At 39.2% G+C, this 23,968-nt stretch overlaps 1 protein-coding gene across 6 annotated transcripts; it reads left to right on the top strand.

Annotated features, from left to right (window-relative positions):
* Positions 1-8,521: 8,521 nt before the first annotated feature.
* Positions 8,522-22,169, top strand: LOC104593026 (centromere protein X). 6 transcript variants are annotated; one of them, XM_010252661.3, is made up of 8 exons: positions 8,528-8,904; positions 8,994-9,042; positions 9,149-9,189; positions 10,539-10,578; positions 11,931-11,984; positions 12,139-12,265; positions 13,491-13,626; positions 21,797-22,115. In XM_010252661.3, the coding sequence occupies exons 1-6, from the start codon at positions 8,884-8,886 to the stop codon at positions 12,189-12,191; spliced, it is 258 nt and encodes an 85-aa protein (XP_010250963.1). In that variant the 5' UTR covers positions 8,528-8,883; the 3' UTR covers positions 12,192-12,265; positions 13,491-13,626; positions 21,797-22,115. The 6 variants fall into 6 exon arrangements, with proteins under 6 accessions (XP_088757585.1, XP_088757584.1, XP_010250963.1 ...); XM_010252659.3 differs by having other exon boundaries at positions 8,531-8,904; positions 12,161-12,265; positions 13,482-13,626; XM_010252658.3 differs by having other exon boundaries at positions 8,534-8,904; positions 12,161-12,265.
* Positions 22,170-23,968: the final 1,799 nt, after the last annotated feature.

The following is a 23,968-nucleotide window of genomic DNA, read 5'->3' on the forward strand; positions in this document are numbered from 1 at the left end:
ATTGAAGTCTAGCAAGACACTGATACCATGTACAGATATTGGGTATGGCTCTATCCTGCTTTGGTGTTTCTTCTTGCCCACCTGCTTCAGTCCTCCAGTTCAGGGGTGGACCCTCATGGGCTTGAATGTAAGAGACAAGCTGCTTTGAAGGATCTTTTCAGATGCTATCCTATGGGCCCTGTGGAAGGAAAGTGATGAGGGGTAATTTGGCCCGACCTATTGACACCCGGACACGTGGAAGTGATCTGCTGACTGAATGTCAGCATTCCCTGCCACTTCAGCAGGCCAGGCCAGGTCAGCTCGGGTACTTCGGGCACCTCAGCCAAGATCGAGGTCCGAGCAGCTTGTGATAGCCCGACCTACCGAGGTGACACGTAGACAACTTCTAGAAGCTCGCCAATAGTCTCCGACCTCTCTGGGATCACACTGCACATCCACAAGCCTTATCCTTATCCCGCCCGGATTGGACAAACTCGATAAGCCTTATCAGCTCACACGAAGTCCACCTCCGAGTGTGGAACGGATTCCTAGTAGCACGGGCCGGGGATTTTGGAGGTGTTTCATAAGACCTACGGTAGCTCACCTATATAAGGGCACCAACCACAATGTTACAAGGTACGCGCGATTATTTGCTCACTAGCCTTCTAGCCTACAAGCATTCAGCTCGCATACAATTACTAACTTAAGCATCGGAGCACCCACATTGGGTAAGCCACCCTGGGTCCTCTGAGCATTTTTCTCTTGCAGTTTGACCGGCCAACTAAGCAGACCGACGTCCGAGCTGCCCTCCAGCTAGGAGCATTCAGATCGTGCACCATTAGAAAGGAACAACCAGATTTTTGACAATCTTTCCAATGACATAGCTTCAGTCAAGAACAAAGTTTTAGGTTCTCTATGTTCCTGGTTAAGTGTACAAAGAGCTTTTATTGGTGTTCATCTTTTACCTTTCTGCAAGCTGGACCTTTCTTTATCTGATTTCTCAGATCTTTTTGTAAATTCCCAATGTACAGGTTCTCATTGTACATGGGTGATGTGATTGGGTTTCTTTTGCAAAACAATACTCTACCTTCTTCAAAAAAATGTACAGATATTGGGTATGACAGATTCCAAGGGCAAACTCTTGAATCATTCTACTACCGTTGCGACAGAGAAATGTCAATTTTAAATAAGTTCATTTTTCGAGAGAATGTATAGAAATTCATTAAACAAAAAACTGTACAATTAGGAGCTGTACATCGGAGTATTCAAGCCACCACTATTCCAGCCACCCTATACAAATATCCCCTGACTTTTTACAAAAAGATTATCAAAAATAAAGAAAAAAGAAAGGAACTGTGGTCTCTTCTAAAAAGTTTATGAACCACCAGCCAAGAGTGCAACTTTCCCACTATCTTATGCACTACTGGATCTACTGAATTGCTCTTACTATGTAAAATCATCTTATTCTTTTCATGCCACAAGACCCAAAAAAAACAGCCGCTCATAGTTGTCAAGGCGACTAGGCGCTTTTCGAATAATGCCTTGCCCAAACACCAGGAAAAACTATGTTTGGCACATGCTTAGGGGGCTGAAGCAAATATATAATATATAAATATTTATTAAATATAATATATAATATTTTATTGGTTGTTTTAGTTTTTATAATAGAACCTGTTGCATGTTATCATGCTTTTGTTGTGAGGAAAGTAAAAACAAAATTAGTCTTCGAGGGTTTCCCTTTGACAATAGAATCAAACCGAGGAAGAGGAGAGAACAACAGCCCTCCATCATTCCCACACAGTCCTCTAAAGTCAAGGTGAGTTAATCAGTTTTCTTCTTCTTCTTCTTCTTCTTCTTAGTTTTGTTCTCTGTTTCTGGTTTAAAACAGTGGTTACACTCCATTTTTATCCTCTTCCTTTTGTATCTTTTCTCCAAGTTTTTTGAATCATTTTATTGGACTAAAACAGGGGCTCCACCCCCTTCTTTTGTTCTTAAATTTCCTACATGTTTTCAGCTTTTTTCTTCTCATTATTGGTGTCCGAAACAGGGGCGGCCCGCCCCTTCTTTTATTCTTCATATTCTTCTTTTATTTTAGTATTTTTTTCACCAGATTTTCTGGGTCTAGAACATGGGCTCTGCCCCCTTCTTTTGTTCTTAATTTCTTGCATTTTTTCAGCTTTTTTTTGTTCTCATCATTGGTTTCTGAAACAGGGGCTCCGCCCCTTCTTTTCTTCTTTGTATTTCTTCTTTTATTTTAATATTTTTTCACCAGCTTTTCTGGGTCTAGAACAGGAGCTCCGCCCCCTACTTTTCTTCTTCATTTTCTTCTTTTGTTTTAGTATTTGTTCCCTATGTATTGCTGATCTAAAATAGGGGCTCCACCCCCTTCAGTTCTTTCGAAGTCTAACTTCTAACTTGTAAGTTGCAACTCTAATATATTGTTTTGCCTACTTGAAGCAACACTGCAAGAAATACAAGCACAAAAATAAGTGCAGAATACATAAAAAAAAAAAACTAGTTCAGAATGGACAAAAATCCATCAGCAAGCCTTATTTTTAAATTCCATCACCTAGGCGAGGGCTAGGCGCCCACCTAGGCACCTAGGTGCCTGGGTGTCCCATGGTCGCCTAGCCTCACCTTGGCGCCTTGAAAACTACGCAGCCACTTTCTATCTATTTTAGATAAGTTCATTTGAGTCTCCTCTCCAGATCATTTATCATCATTACCATCACCATCAACAATGGTTTCTAAATGGATGAGCTCATGTTCTGAGTCCAACTGGAAATTTAGTCTCATAAACCAGATACAGATATTAATAACATGTCTATTTAAGTAATTGGATCAAATCCAGTCCAGCGGTCCAGCCCAATATGATCTGATAAAGATCCATATGGTAATATAAGATTGCGCCTCTATATAATGACGTTTGCATATAAGTAGAGTTGTTTTGTAAGAACAAACCCAAGATCAGAAATCAATTGGCAGAAATAGAGATAACAAGAAAATACAGAACAGAGCAACTCAAGAATGCACACAAAGATTCATGTAGTTTGGCTTATAGCCTATGTCCATGAGTGGAGGAGTAGAAATCCACTGTAGGAAATGGCAATGAAGGGCACAGTGTTCCTCTTTAACACAGAAAACCATAAACCCCAATACACCAGGCCTCTCACTCTCACACTTGCTCTATCTTCGTGCACAAGCCAAAAGATCCCTAAAAGAGAAAATGCCCAACAACTTAACATAACATATTTTTTTTTTGATGAATAATAGTAAGTTTATTGATTCAGAAGCAAATTAGAGTGAGTTCATACATCATCCCAGTGAGAGGCGCGAGCTGCAGCCCCTCCTTGAAACTTACAAGTAAACTAGGAAAGAAAAACAAGAATCACAACTGAGCCCAAAATAATTCTTCCCTATTTACCCCTTGCTTAGCTAACACATCTGACAAGGTATTTGCTGATCTCCCCACCCACTGTATAATGACCAACATATTCCTTGTCAACCAACTAAATTTCTTCATTTCATTCTTGTATTGCCACATAGCCTCTTCAGAATTTTTCAACCAAACCACCACCACTTTGGAATCCCCCTCGATTATTAGTTGTTGTACCCCCAGCTGTACAGTAGCTAAAAGTTCTGCCCTGATGGAATTCCCAATTCCCAAAGGACCTGAGTAGAGCAGCAAAATCTCTCCCTTCTCATTTCTCAAAGCACCCCCCATTCCGGATAATCCTGGATTACCCATGCTGCTTCCATCAAAGTTCAACTTAATTGAGCCTTCGGGTGGAGGAGGCCAGCTTGTAATTGATTTGGCCTTTAAAGATGAGCACCTTGCTACTGCTAACCAATTTCTCCAAATGTCATTAAAGGAGAATTGACGAAAGATTTCCAAGGTCTTCAGCCAATGTATTGCCCTGTTTAACACATAGCTGTTCCTTTCCTTATCTTGAAAAATTCTGAGATTCCTTTCTTCCCAAAGAGTCCAAGTCAAGCCAGCACAAGCACATCTCCACATAATTCTCCCTATTTTTGTAGGCCAATAAAATGTAGAATGGTTGAAGAACATGTGAACTTCTGCTGGTAGACTCCAACTACCCCCAAACAACGAAAGTAGCCAAGCCCAAAGGTCTGCAGAAAAGGGACAAGATACTAATAGATGGTAACAATCCTCACCGTGAGCTCTACAGAGGATACACCAATTAGGAGAAATACAGAGAAAAGGTCTTCTCTTTTGTAGGTTGTCTAAAGTGTTTACTTTCCCATGGAAAACTTCCCAACAAAAAGCCATAATTTTTGGGGGGACTGACCTACACCAAATTTCTTTTGACAGAAAGGGTTGGTGAGTAGAAAGTTGAGAGATGGACTTGAAAAAAGAAGCACAAGTGAAGGTTCCATTGGGTCTAGGAGTCCAAACCCTCTTATCTGGCTTGGAGGGATCCAAACAAACCTGATTAAGACACCCAAGCAAAAAAGAAAGAGACTCAATTTCAGCATCCCTAAGTCCTCTACGAAAACCAAAATCCCAAGTAGGATCTAAGGGTGTTCCCAAGGGTGAGACAAATTTTGAGACCACCTCTTTTTTGTACAAAGAAATAGAAAAAAGCGAGGGGAACAAATCCTTTAATGGTGAGCCTCCTACCCAAATATCCTCCCAAAAAAGGATAGAGTTGCCAGAACAAACTTCATACCTGATAAAATTGAGGAATTGAGGAAGGGTGTTGTGAATAGCCTTCCAAGGTGCTGCTAGGTTAGCTTGCCTCGATACACTAGCATCCCATCCATTCTCTGACCTCCCATGAATGCTTCCCACCACCTCATGCCACAATCTTTCTCTTTCCAAAGGCCATCTCCACAACCATTTCCCTAACAGAGCTTGATTCTTTCTAATTACCCTCCCAATTCCCAAACCCCCCTCTTCTTTACTTCTGCACACAATTTCCCAATTAACCAAGTGATCCTTTAGATCTTGTCCCGGCTCCCATAAGAAGTCTCTCATCAACTTCTCCAGCTTCCTAGCTTCCCTAACTGGTATCCTAAAGACAGACAAATAATAGGTAGGTAAGTTAGCCAAGGTAGCTCTTATTAAGGTAATTCTTCCTCCTAAAGAGATATAGTTCCTCTTCCAAGAGACAAATCTCTTCTCAAATTTTTCTAACACTGGGGTCCAAAATCTACTCTCCCTAGGATTTACCCCTAAAGGAAGCCCTAAATATGACATAGGCCAAGTAGAGGTGGAACACTCAAGACACTCCGCAATAGCCTCGACCTCCCCTACCTCCAAATTTATACCTGCTACACAACTCTTTTCCAGATTTATTCTCAAATTAGAGACAATTTCAAATCCTTTTATTAGCTCCTTTAGGTTTGCTGCCTTTTCACTAAGACCTCCTTCACAAAAAATCATTAGGTCATCTGCAAACTGAAGGTGAGTGACGGGGACTTGGTGTCTCCCTATTCTCCAACCCCTGATGGCATCTTCGCTGTCAACCTTAGTAATGATCCTACTAATCACATCAGCTACTAAGGTAAAAAGGAATGGTGAAAGTGGATCCCCTTGCCTGACACCCCTGCAAGCTGGAAAAAAATCCCTCACCGTACCATTTACCAGAATAGAGTAGTGACAAGTACTGATACACCCAAAGATCCAACTACACCACTTGTCCCCAAAACCACCATTCCACATAACTTCTAATAGAAATTCCCAGTCCACCAAATCATAGGCCTTTTCAAGATCCAATTTACAAATGAATCCTTTCCTACTAGACCTTTTCATTTCCTCCACACACTCATTCGCAATTAAGATCTGATCTGTTATTTGTCGCCCTTGAATGAAAGCCCCCTGAGTTTCACTAATGATGGTAGGGAGGACTGTTTTGATTCTCAATGAGAGCACTTTAGCAAGAATTTTATAGATGCTTGTCACCAGACTAATAGGCCTATAATCTTTTGGGTGGTTGGCATCATTCTTCTTAGGTATCAAGGCCAAAAAGGTGGCATTAATTCCAGGGCTTATAGTGTGATTGTCTGCAAATTCCTTAAAGACTTCAGCTAGATCCTCTTTCAACACCTCCCAACCGTCTTGATAAAAACCCATTGTAAAGCCATTTGGACCCGGAGCCTTGGATCTATCCATTAGAAAGACAACTTTCTTAATCTCTTCTTCCTCGAAATCCCTTTCCAGCCACCTTGCCACTCCTTCATCAATCCTTGGCCAATCCACCCTTTCCATAATTGTTCTCTCACTCAAATGCTTTCTATAAATCGATTTGAAGTGGTCCACAAATTTTCTGGCTATGTCATCCTGGTTGGTAATCACCTCCTCTCCTATTTCTAGCTTGGTCACAAAATTCTTTCTTCGTCTCCCATTGGCCAAATCATGGAAGAATCTAGTGTTCCCATCGCCTTCCTTAATCCACTTGTGTCTAGATTTTTGTCTCCAACTGATTTCTTCCCTCAATAACACTTCTTCCAACTCCTTTTTTAATTGTCTCCTTAACACTCTGTCCTCCTCGGTCAGCCCATTGTGATTAACATAACATATTTCTGCTCTGGGTTTTTCTCCAAAAAAGTTAGGTTGGGTCATGGAGTGGGCCGCAACAAGAATTCAAGGCACAACTCAACAGTTGTCTCAAGTCTTATACTTTTAACCTAAATGCTTGTAGTTTGAACTACAAGAAAACCATTGTTAATTGAATTCATGATTCCCAAATCTGATCAACATATGACCAGGCAACCCTTTTTCTGTTGAATTGATTGGATTTAATTAAATTGAATCTGATATCTTAAATATGTAATTGGACTGAATTGAATCTAGGAATTCCAATCTGAATACAACCCTTTGACAGCCTTAATGACAAGAAATCCCATGTATCTATTGGGGATTGTTGATTGGTTGTGAGGGTGGCATGCTAGGATTTTCTTCCATGCCTAGTTTGTGATGGGGCATGGATACCATGAAGGACTCTTACTAAAAAATTTTGCCCTCTTTAAATAATGAATTGTCTTTCCTACAGGAGCATGTTATTTTGTTGTACCAAATCAATATATCAAATATCAATAACTCTTGCACATTGAGCATAATCCACTTTATAAATAGGTTATGATACCTGGATACCTGTACATGCATGGTGTATACTTCAATTTTTTAATGCAAATTCCATATATGAAACCTTGTCCATCCGATCCAAGTATCATAGAGAACTGGAAGCAACTAAGCAAGAAAATGAGATTCACAAGTCGCCATCTTAAAGGCATAGATGAAACTCTCCAGATCCTCTTCATCTAGATGGTAAGGCCGTAAGGTATATCACTTGTATCTTGTCTAACATTGCAAAACATGGATTCACTGGCATACAATAAACAAAAAAGGACCTTAACAGAGCATTTACCAGGTGTAAAATCTAGCACTCAAAGCATCTAGAGTCTTTCATCATTTCCTGTTGCCTACAGACATGCTAATGTAGAGAAATATATAGAAAAAGCATATCAGCAGGTCAATCATTCAGATTCATATTGAATTTTGAGGGGCGATAATAATTTAGCAAAGCGAACTCATTCTACTCTCACAGCATCCCTCATAACTAATGCCCAAAAACAGTAGAAAATAATAGTACTCAAATCTTGCGAAAGTGCCTCGTCGTTATCCTGTAAAATGGAACTCTCAACTGTCATTCACAACGAAATATAACTCATTAAAGCCATCAACCATCCCTTCCAATACAATTGGTCAGTACTCAATAAAGAAGAAAATTGTTATGTCACTACGGGCCAACAATTGGAGTAACATATCATAAAAAAGAAGGTTATATATCCCCCATATTAACTCTCACCGCATGAATCTAGGTCTGTCGCCGGAGACGCTTTCTAAGCTTCTTGTACTTATGCTTGTTCATCTTCCTCTTCCTCTTCTTCTTGACACTGTCAGCCCAAATAGTCCGAGTATCACACGACCCGGCCTCAGCTTCCTCATCGTTCACCTGATCGAAACCGGTTTGGGGAATTTGATTCAGACAATACCCGAAGGGGAAACTAGGGTAAACCTGCAAGAGCTGTGGAGAGGTGGGCTTGTGTTGTTCAACAGATCCCAGTACAGGGTTTAAGTAACACTGATTGTCTGATTTGCTTCCAGTGAGATTAGGTTGATGAAGGCCGAAGGGAACTGCAAGCCTTGACGGTTGGAGGTGATTGAAGCTTGTGATGATTCTCAGAGAGGAAGGCCTCTTGAGGAATTTATGCAGAAATCCGGCCATTGATTGCTGCTCTATTTGATTCACTTTCCTTCCCTGTTGTCGACGGGAAACCAATAACTAATAGTTACGGTTTGTGCGGGGGACGGGAGGAGGAAGGGAGGTACAGACTTACATTACAGTAACCCTTGTACATCGACATTACAAATTTATGAGGGAGAGAGGTGAGCCAGAAAATAGCATAGTCTGAACCACTGCCTGTTAACCGTCCGATTGGGATCTAACACCTTTCCGCTGACGTGGCGAGTCACATGGACACACCATTATCAAAATTTTAGTCTTTTAGATACGGAGAAGGCAATAGGCAATTAGGCATGGCATGATAATAATATCTATCTATGATGCCGGAAAGGTATGATAGTGAAAACTGAGAACCAATCAACCGTCCGGTATCATAGAAAAAAGGGAATGTAAAATAGGAACCCGAATCGAACCCTAAAGCTGAAGGCAAAGAGCTTTCCAACAAAGCTACTTCATTGATTCATTTCGTTAGTGTTGTTCAAATTGCGAAGGGAAAGCGTTCTCGCCAATACTGTATTAATGGTGGAATGATGAATCTGAGGATGGTCGTCGTGCTATAAAATATCAACTTGCTAATCCCTACTTCAACTTCCAAAGTAGCGAAACTTTAACCATTACCGTGGAAGTTCTTTCCATGGAGAACACTTTCGATCCTGTAATCTCTCTCTCTCTCTCTCTCATTTATGTTGTTGTGCATTTAATATTTTTATCTGGTCTGTTTATCTGACGATATCTTTTGTTCAGGATCTGATGCACGCCATTTTCAAGCTTGTCTGGAAAAGAAGATCCTTAGGTTAAGATATTTCCATTTGTCTCCATTATTTACGTCCTCTCCTTAAGCCAATTAACATTTATAGTTTTTCACATTTTTTCAACTTTTTTTTCCCTCCCTTGCACAGAACGTGAGAAGAAAGAAGGCACAGACAATTTGGAAGGCGAGGTATGTTTTATATTTTGTCCTCTTCTTTGACTCTCCTTACTTCCCTTGCTCATTATTGTTATTTTTTTTTTTTGGTTATTGTTTCTCTAGCATTCCGTTATCTTAAAACCTTTCCATCTCTCAAGTTCTTCAATTATTGTTTATGATGATTTGGGTTTCTTAAATCAATTGATTATCATGCTTATCATCGCGTGTGGAGTTATTTTCCTGGTCTATACCCTGATCTGAAGGCCTTAAATTTGCTTTATCCTCATGGCCAGCATTTAGAACCTCAGAAAGTCTATCCATCTACTTCTCTATGATCTAGTCATAGGCTCTTTCTTGATAAACGACTTGTCTGCAGGGAAGTGCAATGTTAGTTTTCTTTTACTATACTTATTTCTTGAATTCTCATTATGTTTGTATGTTGTATATCAAAATTTTATAATGTACACCTTGTCTCCTAATCATTGCAGTACACTAAGATAGATTCTTTCTAAGGAGGTCATTTTGGTAGACTCCTATTGAGTAGTGGAAAGAAGGATGGCAAACCAAACATGCTTATTTTCATTACTGAATGGTGTATATGTCTCTCTTCTTACTAGTTATCAAAAGAAAGAAGTAATTCACATCCCTATATTTGGGCCCTTTGTCGACATTCTTTTTCATCGTATCTCCTTTGATGATAATCACAGATTTAAATTTTGTCATACATTTAACAAGATGCCAATGGAATATCAGATCCTATTATTTCAAAATAAAGTTCAGATATAACAGGACAAATAGATATAAAGAAGAAATTGAAGTTAAAATAAGATTTAAATGGATAAGGAATGGGAATAACCAGAAAATTGGAAGTAATAAGATTAAATAGTGTTTTTCGGTTAAGGGTGTTGATTTTTTTCTTAAAATTTTGATAAATCACAAAATTTCATTAAAAATTGGGTAAAAGTTTTCATATTGGACCAGGCCGAAACATTGTTTGAAATCACATTTTAAATCCTTGACGATTGACAAGCCAGTGTTATTTGTTTTGGTTTGCAAGCCACATGGAGCTCCGGTTTTGGCTAGTTTATTAATGTGCAAACCAACCTGCAGTAATTTATTCTACATAATGACTCTGTTGTAGATTCATCCTGGTTGAATATTCTCTTTGGTTAGGAGATACTTTTGGAAGTAATCAGATTGAATAAATAATGTTAATGTGCAAGCTTCCTTTTCAAAGCTTTTACCAAGTATTTCTCTGTCTATTTCTATATGTGTGCATATATATATATATATATATATATATATATATATATGCATATATGTATAGTATATTGTTTGCATGATCAAGTTTGATTACCAACAAGCTCTTTTGGTTTGTGTAGCTTGGAGCTGGACCATCCAAAAAAAGTCGACCAACAACTGGTATTTGTTCTGTCTACATTGTATCTTATGATAATATTCCCTTTCCTGTGGCAATATTTTTGTCAAGATGGAATTGGTAAGACAACATATTCAATTCTGGTTATGCCCTTTTTGTTTGTTTTATGTTTTATAGGCTTAGTATGCTACCTATAAAATTAGAAAATCAATTCAGGTTTATATGTACCAATATGTATTCTGAAAAGTGATTACTTATTATTTTTTCTATTGTCTAGAGTAAAGAGGGAATAAAGAGGATGCCACCTCTTAAATTAGAGTTGGATGAATAAAGTGGAGTTATGTGCTCTAGGCAGATACTGTTGGTGATTATGATAAAACTAGTATGAATTGATCTGATATTATACAGATTAGAAGTTAGAACAGAGAAAAATGATTCATTCTGTTGAACCTAAATGGGACAAGGTAGATACTGTTGGTGATTATGGTAACCCAAAACCTTATGTGTTGCTTTTAAGTTCACTGTTTTTTGCTAGGGGTGTAAACGGATCGAATTCAAATAGGATCAGGCAATATCTGAATTCGAATTCGATTAGAAAATTCAATATCCGAATTCTATTCGATAACCGACGGATATTGAAAATTAATATCCGGATTCAAATCCATTTAAATATTCGAATATCCGATTTGACTCGAATTCGATTAATTAATTATTTCAGATAATTAATAAATATATAAAATAAATATTTTATTGATATAAAGTATATAAATATATAAATTATTTATATAACTTAATTATTATATATATATAAGAATTAAATAATCGATCGAATTCGGATATTTATCGAATTGAATTAGGTTATATCCGAATTCAAATCCGATTAACTATTCGGTATGAATAGGATATCTGAATTCGATCGATTAGATATTTGAACTATCTGAATTCGATTCGATTATGTCGAATATCGAATTCAAAATCGGATTTTCGAATACCATTTACACCCCTAGTTTTTGCTCAGCATGGAGTGAGAATATCCAGTGTACCCCTCCCAAGATCCTGGATACCTGGGACCGACATTGGGTAATGGCTTTATTGATAGTTGTATGCTCCTATGCCTGTTGGTTGAGGGTATATTTTGTGAATCATAACTGGCTGAAATGTAGATTTTATGATCAGAATTCGTGAATGCATGGTACCACATACGTATGCACTTTGCTGGTTGAAGAAGTTGTCCCTGCAATGCATTCATAACTGGCTGATAGTTGATCTAAATTATCTCTGGTCTAGGATGTGTTTTACTATTTTACTTTCATCAGGTCAAGGCATTCATTTAAATATTGATTGTTAGAGTTATGCATCAGTCAATTAAGTTCCTCATTTGTCCCCATTGATGCAGCTAATGCAAATGCCCTCAAACTGAGCTGCGAACTTGTTAGAGTCTTTATTACAGGTTTGCCTACTTGAATATATATATATATATATATATATATATATGTATATATATTTTAATAATTTTGCCTACTTGAATATTTTTACACCTTTCTGTAAATCTTTCAAGTTAAGAGGTAGTTATGTTTAAGCTTTCTGTTTCAATGTCCTTACAGAGGTCTCTTTCTGTTCATATAGAGGCTGTGCAGCGTGCTGCTACTATTGCTGAAGCAGAAGGCGTTAACAAAATAGAACCGACTCATTTAGAGAGGATACTTCCACAACTTCTTCTTGATTTTTAATGTACTCCCTGGTACCATTAATGAATTTTCTCCAGCATTGTCTAGATCAGTGCAAGTTAGATGGTTAGTTGACACTTAGGTTTTTGTCCTGGTAAGGTGAATCAATGTGACAAATATGGAATTTCATGTTAATCATAAACTATTAAACCACAAAACAATGACAAGATTTTTGAATAACATGCATTTGCAAACGCGAATTAGGAACCCTAATCCCCTAAATGGGCTTGGTTGGGCTTTCCTCAAGGGACCTTTCCTCTGGCTCTGGCTTCGTAAAGGCCCCGATCTACCTGGAATTAGGAATGCGAGACTTCTAGCATCACACCAGATGCTTGAAGTAATGCAACTAGGAGATAGACAAGCAAGTTGAGAGTTTTATAGGCTTGAATTGATGAGTGCTCAAAACACTTAGGTGCAATCTACATCTCTTTTTACTTTCACTTTGAATTTTTTATATATTAGCTTATGAATTTTAATTTGTACATATAATTTTTTAAAACACTTAATGCCTTTTAATATAAAGGTTTTCATATTTTTATGCATTAATGTTTTAATTTGACAAACATGTTTTATAGAACAAATTTAGAGTTGCAACTACTATGGCTATGTTTGGTGAATAAGTGGTTTGAGAAATAAGTAGTTATTTTAAGTACATATTAGTCTTTGGGAGGTCCTTTCCCAAACCATTTAAACTTATTTTAAGTACTTTTTTGGGTTACAGTGTTCGGTGAGCCTCTTAACCAGTACTTATATTTTCCAAAATGACACCTATAGCCATGAAGAGTTGCCCAAAACAGAGCAAAAAAATGGAGAAAATAGAGGAGATTCACGTACCTGGAATGATTTCTCATCCTGGAGTCGCTTGTCACCACCACTGGTTCATGTTGGAATGCTTAAAATAAGCAGCCCCTGGGTTGCTTATTTAAGTACTTATTTTGAAAATAAGTACTTATCCACTCCATTTTTTCCAAACGCAAATAAGTGCTTATTTGCCACTTATTGTGCGGTCCAACCAATAAGTACTTAAAATAAGTGATACTAAACAGGGGCTATGTTTGCTATTCTAGCATTTTCTGCATAACACTGTTGGGCCAATAAGTTACCAAGAACTGTTTATTTTAGCTATGCTTTGTCACTTGTATTTATCTCTATACACCAGCCAACTTACATGCCCGAATCTAAAAAATGAACTTAATTGAGTCTTTTGCTTCCTTCTTGAGTTTTTGCAGTTTGTTGCACTTGAAAAACTTCACTTTAGGAGGCTGTTTGGGTTATTGATATAACTGCTGAAGCAGAGCCTTTTGATGGAATAGATCTGACTCATTTGGAGATGATACTTCTGGACCTACTTCTGGATTTTGAAAGGTACTTTTTCTCACCATATGTAAAATTTCTCCAGCATGTGCCCTAGATATCAGATTTCTATTAAATATTGAAATTGCATTATGCTCCATCCTATCTATTTAACCAAAGTACATTAAAAAGTGCAATACATTGTCTTGGTGCCAAGGCTGTAACTTCTAATAAAAGTTACTTTACCTTTTCAAAAATAACAAAATAAAATAAACGGGTTATGATACATAATATTTTATGTCTTATCTATATGATGTCATGGATGACTGGATTGACCCAGCAGTCGGATGACCCATGACGTGGTATCCTTTCCAGTTCTGTGAACAGTCGGAGTCTTGCAACATTGGTTGGATCCTACTTGAACCTTATTGTGACAACCCATTTTTAGGGGAAGGGTGGATTGTGGTCTTAAGTAGTTACTGAGGAAAATTATATCATGGGTAAGAATGTGGTTGCTGTTAGGTTCCAGAGTATTCAAGGCTGCAGCCTAACACCCAAGTTAGCCTGATGGGCAGCTAAATAAGTCGCTTCCCTCTTCAAATGATGAATTTGAACTACCAAAATATTGAAAAATGTTTTATCCAGATCAGTGATGGTGAGATACCGCTCACCTCCGAAGCCCCTTCGAGGGTGGCTTAACCTCCTGAAACAGAAAGTGGAGAGGAAGAAGAGAGGGGAAGGTAGGAAAAGAGGGATTCAGTGAGAGAGAAACAGGGGATATTCATTCATGCCTTTCATTGTAAGAGTATGGCCTTATATAGCTGGCCTACAGGTGTAATCATAGAGGGAATATCCTCTGATTGGCAGGATAACTAACTCTGGGAAATATCATGGAGGGAATATCTTCTGTCGGCAGAATCACCCTCTCTGGTGTAACTAATTCTGAGGCTCAGTCGCCTGTCCCTGAGGCTCTGTCGCCTGTCCTTTCTGCCTCCTTGAGTACTGCTGATGGGTAGTGGCCTGCTCCATTTCCTTTGTTGGATTCGGGGAAGGTATTTGGGTCCCAACAATTCCTCCCTCCTTAGCATTGACCTTGCCCTCAAGGTCTAGGTTCGGGAACCTCTCATTCAGCCTTAGATAAGGTTCCCAGGTGGCATCTTCTGGGGGCAGCCCGGCCCATTCTACCTTGGCTTCTGGTACAACCTGCCCACCTCGTCAGACCCATCGGAAATCCACAATTTTGATGGGCTCTGTGTAAATGTGCCCTTCTTCAGTGAATTGGGGTAAGCTAGATGAGATAGGAGTATGATTTCCCACAGCCTTCTTGAGAAGAGAGATGTGAAACACCGGATGAAGCTTTAAGGTAGCAGGGAGGTCCAATCTGTAAGCAATAGGGCCCACTCTTTCCAGCACCTTGTAGGGCCCATAATACTTGGGAGCTAGCTTGTGCCAAGCCCGTCTTACCACTGAGACCTGACGGTAAGGTTGGAGCTTAAGGTAGACAAAATCACCCACCTGAAACTCTAATGGGCAGTGGTGAGAGTCATAGCTGATCTTCATTCGTTGCTGGGCCTTTGTCAAATTGGCCTTGAGCAGTCTAAGAATCTTGTCTCTTTCCAGTAGGCGAGTCTCTACTTTTGCCACCTTGGATGACCCATATTCATAGGGTAATATGGGAGGGGGTTCTCTGTCGTATAGGGCCTTGAAGGGTGTCATCCCTGCAGCTGACTGATAAGTTGAGTTGTACCAGTATTCTGCCCACGGAAGCCAGTGGGCCCATTGTCTAGGCTTCTCCCCTATGAAGCATCTAAGGTAGGCTTCTAAGCATCGATTAATGACTTCAGTCTGTCCATCAGTTTGCGGGTGATAGCTGGTGGATGGGTGCAGTCGGGTTCCTTGCAATCTGAAGTACTCCTTCCAAAATGAACTTAGGAAGGCAGGGTCACGGTCCGAGACAATGGATCTTGGTGTTCCATGCAGTTTTGCCACGTCCCGTATGAAAATGTCGGCCACCATTGCTGCAGTGTAAGGGTGAGGCAAAGCTGAGAAATGGTTATACTTGGTGAGGCGGTCAACCACTACCATGATGACCTCTTTTCCTATAGAACGAGGAAGTCCCGTGATGAAATCCATGGAGAGGTCTTCCCACACTTGCTCTGGAATCTTGAGGGGTTGTAGAAGGCTTGCGGGTGACTGTGAGGAGTATTTCTGCTATTGGCAAGTTGGGCATTCTGATATATAGTGCAACACATCCTTGCGCATTCCTACCCAATGGTAGTGGCTGCTGAGTCTTTTTAGGGTCCGTAGCACCCCTGAATGTCCTCCCAACGCGGAATCATGAAACAATCATAGCAGTTCAGTTTTGTGGGTGGAATTTGGAGCAACCACAAACCTACCCTTGAAGAAAAGATCAGGTCCCACAATTTGGTAACCTGGAACCTAAGAAGGGTCACGTTTCCACTTTTCCCTGATGTCTTGCAGCTGTGGATCAGATCTGGCTTCTTGCCGTATAGTTTCAAATAAGGGAAAACTGGGCTGAGAGCAGGTTAGTTGGGCCAGCTCTTCTACCCGTGATAAGGCATCAACTACTTTGTTGGCAGCCCCAGGTTTATACTCGATGTGGTAGTCGAATCCCATTAGTTTACTAAGCCATTTTTGCTGCTCCGGGGTGTGCACCCTTTGTTCTGTTATGTACTTCAAACTTCGTTGGTCTGTCCTTATGATAAATTGGCACCCCAATAGGTATGTACGCCATTTCTGTACTGCCATTACCACGGCCATCATTTTCTTGACATAGGTGGACTGATTGTGGTGAGCTGCTGAGAGAGCCTTTCTGAAATAAGCAATGGGTTGCCCCTTCTGCATCAGAACGGCCCCCACTCCAACACCCGATGCATCACACTCTATCTCAAAGGGCTGAGAGAAATCCAAAAGAGTGAGGACTGGAGGGCTAGAAACTGCTGTCTTCAAGTCTTCAAAGGCCCGTTGGGCATCATTAGCCCACCCAAAAGAATCTTTCTTTAACAGGCGTGTTAGAGGGGCGGCCATAAGCCCATACCCCTTAATGAAGCGCCTATAATAACCGGTAAGCCCAAGAAAACCCCTGAGAGCCTTTACAGTAGTGGGCTTGGGCCATTTTTGGATGGCATCTATTTTTTCTGGGTCTGCCATGACCCGCCCTGCAGCAACCACATGGCCTAAGTACCGAATTTGTCTTTGTCCAAAGGAGCACTTTGTCAATTTGGCATGCAACTGGTGCTCTCTCAGAATTGTGAGGGTAAGTTTCAGATGTTTCATATGGGTGCCCCAATCCTTGCTGTAAACCAAGATGTCATCGAAAAATACCAAAATAAATTGCCTTAGGAAAGGCTTGAAGATGTCATTCATGAGGGCCTGAAAGGTGGAGGGGGCATTGGTAAGACCAAACCGCATAACCAGAAACTCATAATGGCCATCGTGGGTCCTAAAGGCTGTCTTGTGGATATCAGCCTGGTGAACCCGGATCTGATGATACCCGGACCGCAGGTCCAGTTTGGAGAACACTTGTTCTTCCCCTAACTCGTCCAGCAGTTCATCAATGAGGGGTATTGGGAACTTGTCCTTCACTGTAATCTGATTCAGGGCCCGGTAATCTATGCAAAACCGCCAACTACCATCCTTCTTCTTCACTAGGAGTACGGGGGATGAAAACGGGTTGGTGCTGGTCTGTATATGCCCCTTGTCCATTAGCTCTTTTACTGCCTTCTCAATTTCCAGCTTTTGGAAATAAGGGTATCTATATGGCCTCACATTGGCTGGTTTGGAATCTGGTAAAAGGGGTATTTGATGGTCATGGGCCCGGGGTGGAGGTAACTGGTTCGGTTCCTTGAATATGTCACCAAACTGATCGAGGATCGATCTTAGGGTTTGGTGTTGGGCTTCAGTTGGTTGGTCACAGTCCTGATTGTTTAAAATTGGAACTATGGGCCGAATGCCTAAGTGCATAAACAAGGGCTGTCGAGTATCCTTGGAGGCCCCGTATTATAGAGGCTAAAGTATTACCTCGGGAACTAGGGGGCCGCACCCCTTGCAAATGGCAGGTCTGTCCATTTTGGCAAAAATCCATTGTCATTCTGGCCCAATCACACAGTGCAGGACCTAGGCCACGTAACCAATGGATTCCCAAAATAATATCAGCCCACGAGAATTCCAATGGGTGGAGATCTACCACGAAATTATGGCCCTGTACGAGGATCCTTTCCTTCTTACATACACCATCACATAACATCTGATTCCCATTAGCCACATGGATTGAAAAGAGAGGAGTGGGGTGTATAGTCATACCTAGTTGCTTTGCCAAACGGCAAGTGATGAAATTCAAAGTAGAGCCACTGTCAATCAAAACCATCACAGATCGGCCAACCAATCTTCCTTCTACTCGCATGGACTGAAGAGGGTTGAGGCCCATGAGAGCGTGTAGGGAGGTCTCGGCTCCAACAGGTTCTGATTCGCCTGATATCAGCTCACAGTCTTCGATGTGCTCTGGTTCTGTCCCCTCCGGTTCTCCCTCTATTTGAAGGAGAAATACTCGCTGGACTGAACAGTTGTAACAGAGGCCCTTCTCGCGTCGGGCCTGCATCTCAGCCCACGAGAGGCGCTTGAAAGGCACAGTGGGCCTGGGCAAGATGGGCTTCTGAGAATCCCCAACTTGTTTCTGGGGTTGCTGTTCGGCCCGCTGGAGAGCCCTCACATTCGGATAGGATGGCTTGCTGGTCCTACGCATGCTATCAATCTTCTCTTCTTGCAAGCGAGCCATACCCACCGCCGCCATGACTGTCGCTGGTCGAAGAGCTCTCACTTCCAGGCGGATGTCTTCTCTGAGACCTCCCACAAACACCCAACCAAGGCCTTCTCCGGCCATCCATGTTCGCCATTCTTTCAAACTCGAGCTGGTAGTTTGCTACTGTCCCAGTCTGTTTTAGTCGAGTGAGGAGTTCATCGTAATCCACGAACGCCATCGGCCCAAAACGGATGCACAGAGCTTCCGTGAACTCCGCCCAAGTTACCTGAGGATGGGTTTGTTGATACCACTGGAGCCAGAGAATAGCGTCTCCTTCTAGGTGAATGGAGGCGATGGCGACGCGCTGGTGTGCAGGGGTTTCATGATACTTGATGAATCTCTCTGCTTTGAAGATCCAAGGAATGGGATAACCACCGGAATAGTTTGGAAATTTGATTTTTGTAACCTTTTCGGCAGGGTAACCCCTAGTTCCCTGGCTACCGGAAACAGAGGCGTCGGCCCCTGTTGGTTGACTGGTCTTGCCGGACTGTTGTTGGGAGGAGAGGTTAGAGATGACCACCTTGAGATCCCTAAGTTCGTTCAGTACTTGGTGGAACCCAATCTCAAGTTGGTCGACTCTATCTTCCATGGTAGAGGATCTTGTCTACGGCATAGCTGGTCTGCAACCTTGCTCTGATACCAACTTGGTGAGATACCGCTCACCTCGGAAACCCCTTTGAGGGTGGCTTAACCTCCTGAAACAGAAAGTGGAGAGGAAGAAGAGAGGGGAAGGTAGGAAAAGAGGGATTCAGTGAGAGAGAAACAGGGGATATTCATTCATGCCTTTCATTGTAAGAGTATGGCCTTATATAGCTGGCCTACAGGTGTAATCATAGAGGGAATATCCTCTGATTGGCAGGATAACTAACTCTGGGAAATATCATGGAGGGAATATCTTCTGTCGGCAGAATCACCCTCTTTGTGTGTAACTTATTCTGAGGCTCTGTCGCCTGTCCTTTCTGCCTCCTTGAGTACTGCTGATGGGTAGTGGCCTGCTCCACTCCCTTTGTTGGATTCGTGGAAGGTATTTGGGTCCCAACAAGTGATTTAAAAGGTGTGCCTCCTAGGCGCACAGGCAAGGCGCATTTTAGGGTATGCGCCTCGCCCAAGTCCTAGGCTCACCCCTTTCAAAAGGCGCCACCTGGTGCACCTAGGCATGTGCCTGATGCGCCTTGTGCCTCAGCTCAGGCTTGCTTTTTAAAATTCTGCGTTTTTTTTTGCTTTTTTTTAGCCTAGCTGCTGAGGCTATTTGCTAATGTTGTTCATTCGTTCATTCATTCCGATAAAATATCTTCTTAAAAGGCAATTAAAGTTATAAAATCATTATTTTTTTATGAGAGAAATACGAATTTAAGACCCTAACATGGACTTGTTTGGGCTTGCCTTGAGGGGCGTGGTACAAAGGCGACTCATAGAATCAAGAATGCAATATGTTTTACATCACATTAGCTACTTGAAGTAATGCAATTGAGGAAAAATAGAGATTGTGGGTTTTATATGCTTGAAAATGCTTTATATGTTTGCTTTTTTTTTTTAAATTTTCATTTGAATATTTTTTACATGCTATTGTTTATGTATTTTAATTTTAGATAATAGGTTTTTTAAAACATTTATTTTAAAATTTAAGTTTATATTTTTTATTAACATTATGTTTAATATTTTTTTGACTTTTCTGACATTTTTTTAATTTTTTAGCATTTTTTTTTGAATTGTTGCGCCTTGCTTCAAAAAGGCGCATGTCTTGCCTTGCGCCTCAGGCGCAAATTGGCTCTTGTGCTTTTAACACCAATCCGGATAAAGCATAGGTGCCAAGGTTCTTGATCATTACCATTCGCCCATCTAATCATTGTTAAGAGAACCCTATTTTTTGTTTGATATGATGACTTGAAAAGAATCAAGAGTTTGGACAAAACTATGGCCATGCAGGAGAGTTTCTGCTTCTGCAAAGGTTGCATCTTTGATTCCTAGAGGAGACCAGTTCAATTCCACATGACAGCACCATTGCATCTCTTATGACCCCACCATAATCCGAATTCCCAGAGTTTGTCTTCCCTACTCCTTTAAAGTTAATTTGGATGTGCGTTGAAGAGGAAATAGCCACAAGATTGAGATAAATATGTCTGAATTTGAATTTTCATAAAAAACGGCAAGTCTTGCAATACCTCGTCATGTTCATCCTTACTAACATCCCATACAAAAAAGAAAATCTTTTTTTTATGGCTGGATTTTTTCAATCACCTTAATGAAGGAGGTGGACTTCAATCAAGCCAGTCCTTCCCTCTTGTAAATAATGAAAATTTCCCCCCTCCTTCCTCTGCTTGCAAAAATGATAAATAAATAGAGAAGTGATTTGTTGCAAGTTGAATTGCCTAGTAGAGCTAGAAGCAAGCCTAAAAGACATAGGTTGAAGTTGTGAGAAATGATTTGGGGATCCATGTACAGGATCGATGTAATTGACACTATGTTGAGATAAGGCTTTCCATAGCTTATAGAACAAGATTAAGATTTTTGAAGGGGGAGTGAACTTTTGGGCATTCCGCAATGGACAAAATCTAGTGAAGTCTATCAGATGCCTATGTCAACCCTAATTAGGCAGAGAACTTTACAAGAACAATTGCTGTAGTGATGATGGTGACATGTGATACAATGTTTCTTAGGGTTTAGATTTAAGAGATGCCAAGATCTCATTTTCTAGATACATAACTATATATATATATATATATATACTTGATCAGTACATACTATTTTGAATTTTTGATACCAAGATTTCACTGTTTGAAAGGCATTGCGTTCTTGAGGCCTTGTGCTGATGGATGTCTTCTATTTTAGTAATGACTATCAATGTAAATGTAAGTTGTTACATATGTGACACTGTCTACAACAAATCTACTTTGGTTATTGGTTTTGTCTGTTAATGCACATTTGGTTATCTTCCTTATTACTAGTTATGTCAATATTGTTCATGAATTGGTTTTTGGTTTGGGAAAGATTTTATTATATTCTTCTTTTCTTAATTTATTTTAGTTTAACTTTCCAAGGTGTTCTTTCTCTACTCCTTTTCTTTTTAACTTTAAAGTATCTTCTTCATTCTTTTCTCCTCACTGAAGACCTCCTTAAGCTTCCTAGTTTAATGCTTCATCAGTAATTAATGGATGATATATTCGTTGTTGTTGCACCTTGCTAATGCCAGTATGTTTAATGGATGATATATTCATTATCTAGAAGTCCCTAGCTTCCTACAAGTGTCATTTATTTATAAGTTTTATTACTCTAGGTAACTGTAAAATGTATGTATTTTTTCTATTAGAGCTACTTGAAGTAGTTATTGCCACTAGAGACAATCCTCATCGTAGTAGTCTGTCTGCAAAGGTGATGTTTAAGGAAGTGATAAAATCCTAATAAGTGGTCTGTCGTTTGCTGAAGCTTCTGCAGCTTTCCAAGATTAAATGGAAAAGAAGCTAAAGTTAGCTAGTGTATATCCAAAGTGATTGCAAGATTCTGATTGAGGCAGTTAAGTCAACCTCGGCAACTCTTCGCAGGTGAGCTGGGTTCGTATGATAGACGATGTAATGGTTAGAGAGAAAGGACTGAAGCTGGTGAATGGTCTCTCTAGAGGAGTTGAGGGCTGAATTATCAAAAGTTGCAAAGAGAGCGGATTGCTAGTATCAAAGGTTTTTGGTTGCTAATTGCTATGCTAACTCTTGACTTTACGATCTTTAATTCATGGTCGTTTTTAGTTTAATTTTTGGCTCTAATGACCATTGAATTTTGCGAAAAGGCCATTTTTGACCTTTAAGTTTTCGCTCTTGAACTATGGTGAAAAGGCTATTTTAAGGTATAAACAGACGACGTTAGACAAATAATAAAATAATGTCTGATGTGATACTGTTCAAGTTAAAAAAAAAATTATTTGGAAAATTACAAGTGGGTTCCACGTAAAATTTCCACCTATGCACAGATAATTAATAATGAACAAAAATAATTATTTTTTAATAATTAATTATTAATAATCATTAATAAAACAAATAAATAATTTTGCTCTTTTAATTTAAGTAATTTCATCATTTTTATAATAAATTATTAATAATACAAATATAAATACAATTTTATAACACATAAATATTTATTAGTAATAAAATATAAATAATAATATTGGTTTTTTGTTTTACTTATAATTCATTATTTCATTAATAATTAAATATTAATTAACAATATTTTATTGTTATTCTTAATCAAATGTCAATTAGTGGGATTTTTAGGTGGGACCCATTTGTTTTTTCCTTGTAATTACTTAACTTGAAAAAGCCAGATTATTTTTGTTTTATTAATAATTTATTAAAAAATTTATGTTTTTTTCTGCAATTTATGTTTTTTTGGCATGGATGTATATTTTCTGAAAATGTTTATCATTTTATGTAATTTTTGCAATTTCTGGTTTTTTAGCTTAAACATAGATTTTTTTTTTGAAATTTTTAGCATTTTCTGTATTTTTTTTCTACAATTAATTTTTTAATTGAATTTTATACTTTTTTTTATCATTTTCTGTATTTTTCTACAATTAATTTTTTTAATTTAATTTTATACTTTTTTTTATCATTTTCTTATTTTTTTCTGTAATTTCTGAAGTTTTACATGAAATATATATTTTTATCATTTTTTATGCATTTTTATTTTATTTGAACAATATTTTTTTGTACTTTTCAATTTTTTTTATGTTTTTAGTTGAAATATATATTTTGTATGTTTTTATGCCTTTGAAACAGAGAAGTAAAAAATCCATTTTGAGTTAGTGGGTCATATGGGAAGGAAAGGGTGGGTCAGTGGCAGGTGGGTTATGGCCCACAAACATCAATAAATATAGGTTACAAATGGATTAACGGTTCAGTGATTCAGTGATAATCCACACCCGACCCAATCCAACCACTTTGTCTTTTCTACTTCTTATCTGCATCTTTCCTAATATCTCTTGTTTCTGTCTCTCCATATTCTCCTGTACATCTAAAAACCTAGCTTTTATATTATATTATTTATGTATATTTTCAAATTAATCCAAGCATATTAAGATCAAGTCTAAGAATACCAAAAAAAAAAAAAAAGCTTCCGATACAAATAATGATTGCCTATGGAAAGGTACACAACGATAACCTTGTAAATTAGTTCTTACCAAAAAAGAAAAAAAAAAAAAATTCATGTAAACTACTTCTGGGGCTTCACTGCTTCAGTATTACTTTTTCCATGTCTACTCCGCTAATTTGGTGGTAAATGCTTGAATGAACATACAAGAAAACACAAATATAATGGTGTTTAGTGGGATTATTGAGAGGGCTGCGGATAACTCACTTCAGGATCCAAGCTTTCAAATGTACGTTCCTGTTCAGCATCTGAATTTCTAGAAAGATACATTTAAGTCCAACTGTGTTAAATTAACGTTAAGATCAGGGTAAAATCATGTAAGGCTCAGTTTGGAAGAATACAAAAGAAGAAAACTCTCTTTCTTTCCAATAATCGCCCAGCTGCACACATATATCTGGATCGTATTCCCATTTGTACTTGGTTGACGACTAGCTCCTTGACCCTTGCTCGTATTTCCACTAG

The sequence above is a fragment of the Nelumbo nucifera genome, chromosome 3 (genome assembly GCF_055504915.1).
Source record: "Nelumbo nucifera cultivar China Antique chromosome 3, China Antique-T2T, whole genome shotgun sequence".
NCBI classification, from domain to species: Eukaryota; Viridiplantae; Streptophyta; class Magnoliopsida; order Proteales; family Nelumbonaceae; genus Nelumbo; species Nelumbo nucifera.

Coding starts and splice junctions, on each gene's coding strand:
- LOC104593026 (XM_010252659.3), top strand. CDS start 8,884: ATGGAGAACACTTTCGATCCT. Junction 9,043..9,148: donor CTGGAAAAGAAGATCCTTAG/GTTAAGATATTT, acceptor TCCCTTGCACAG/AACGTGAGAAGAAAGAAGGC. Junction 11,985..12,160: donor TGTTAGAGTCTTTATTACAG/GTTTGCCTACTT, acceptor CTGTTCATATAG/AGGCTGTGCAGCGTGCTGCT.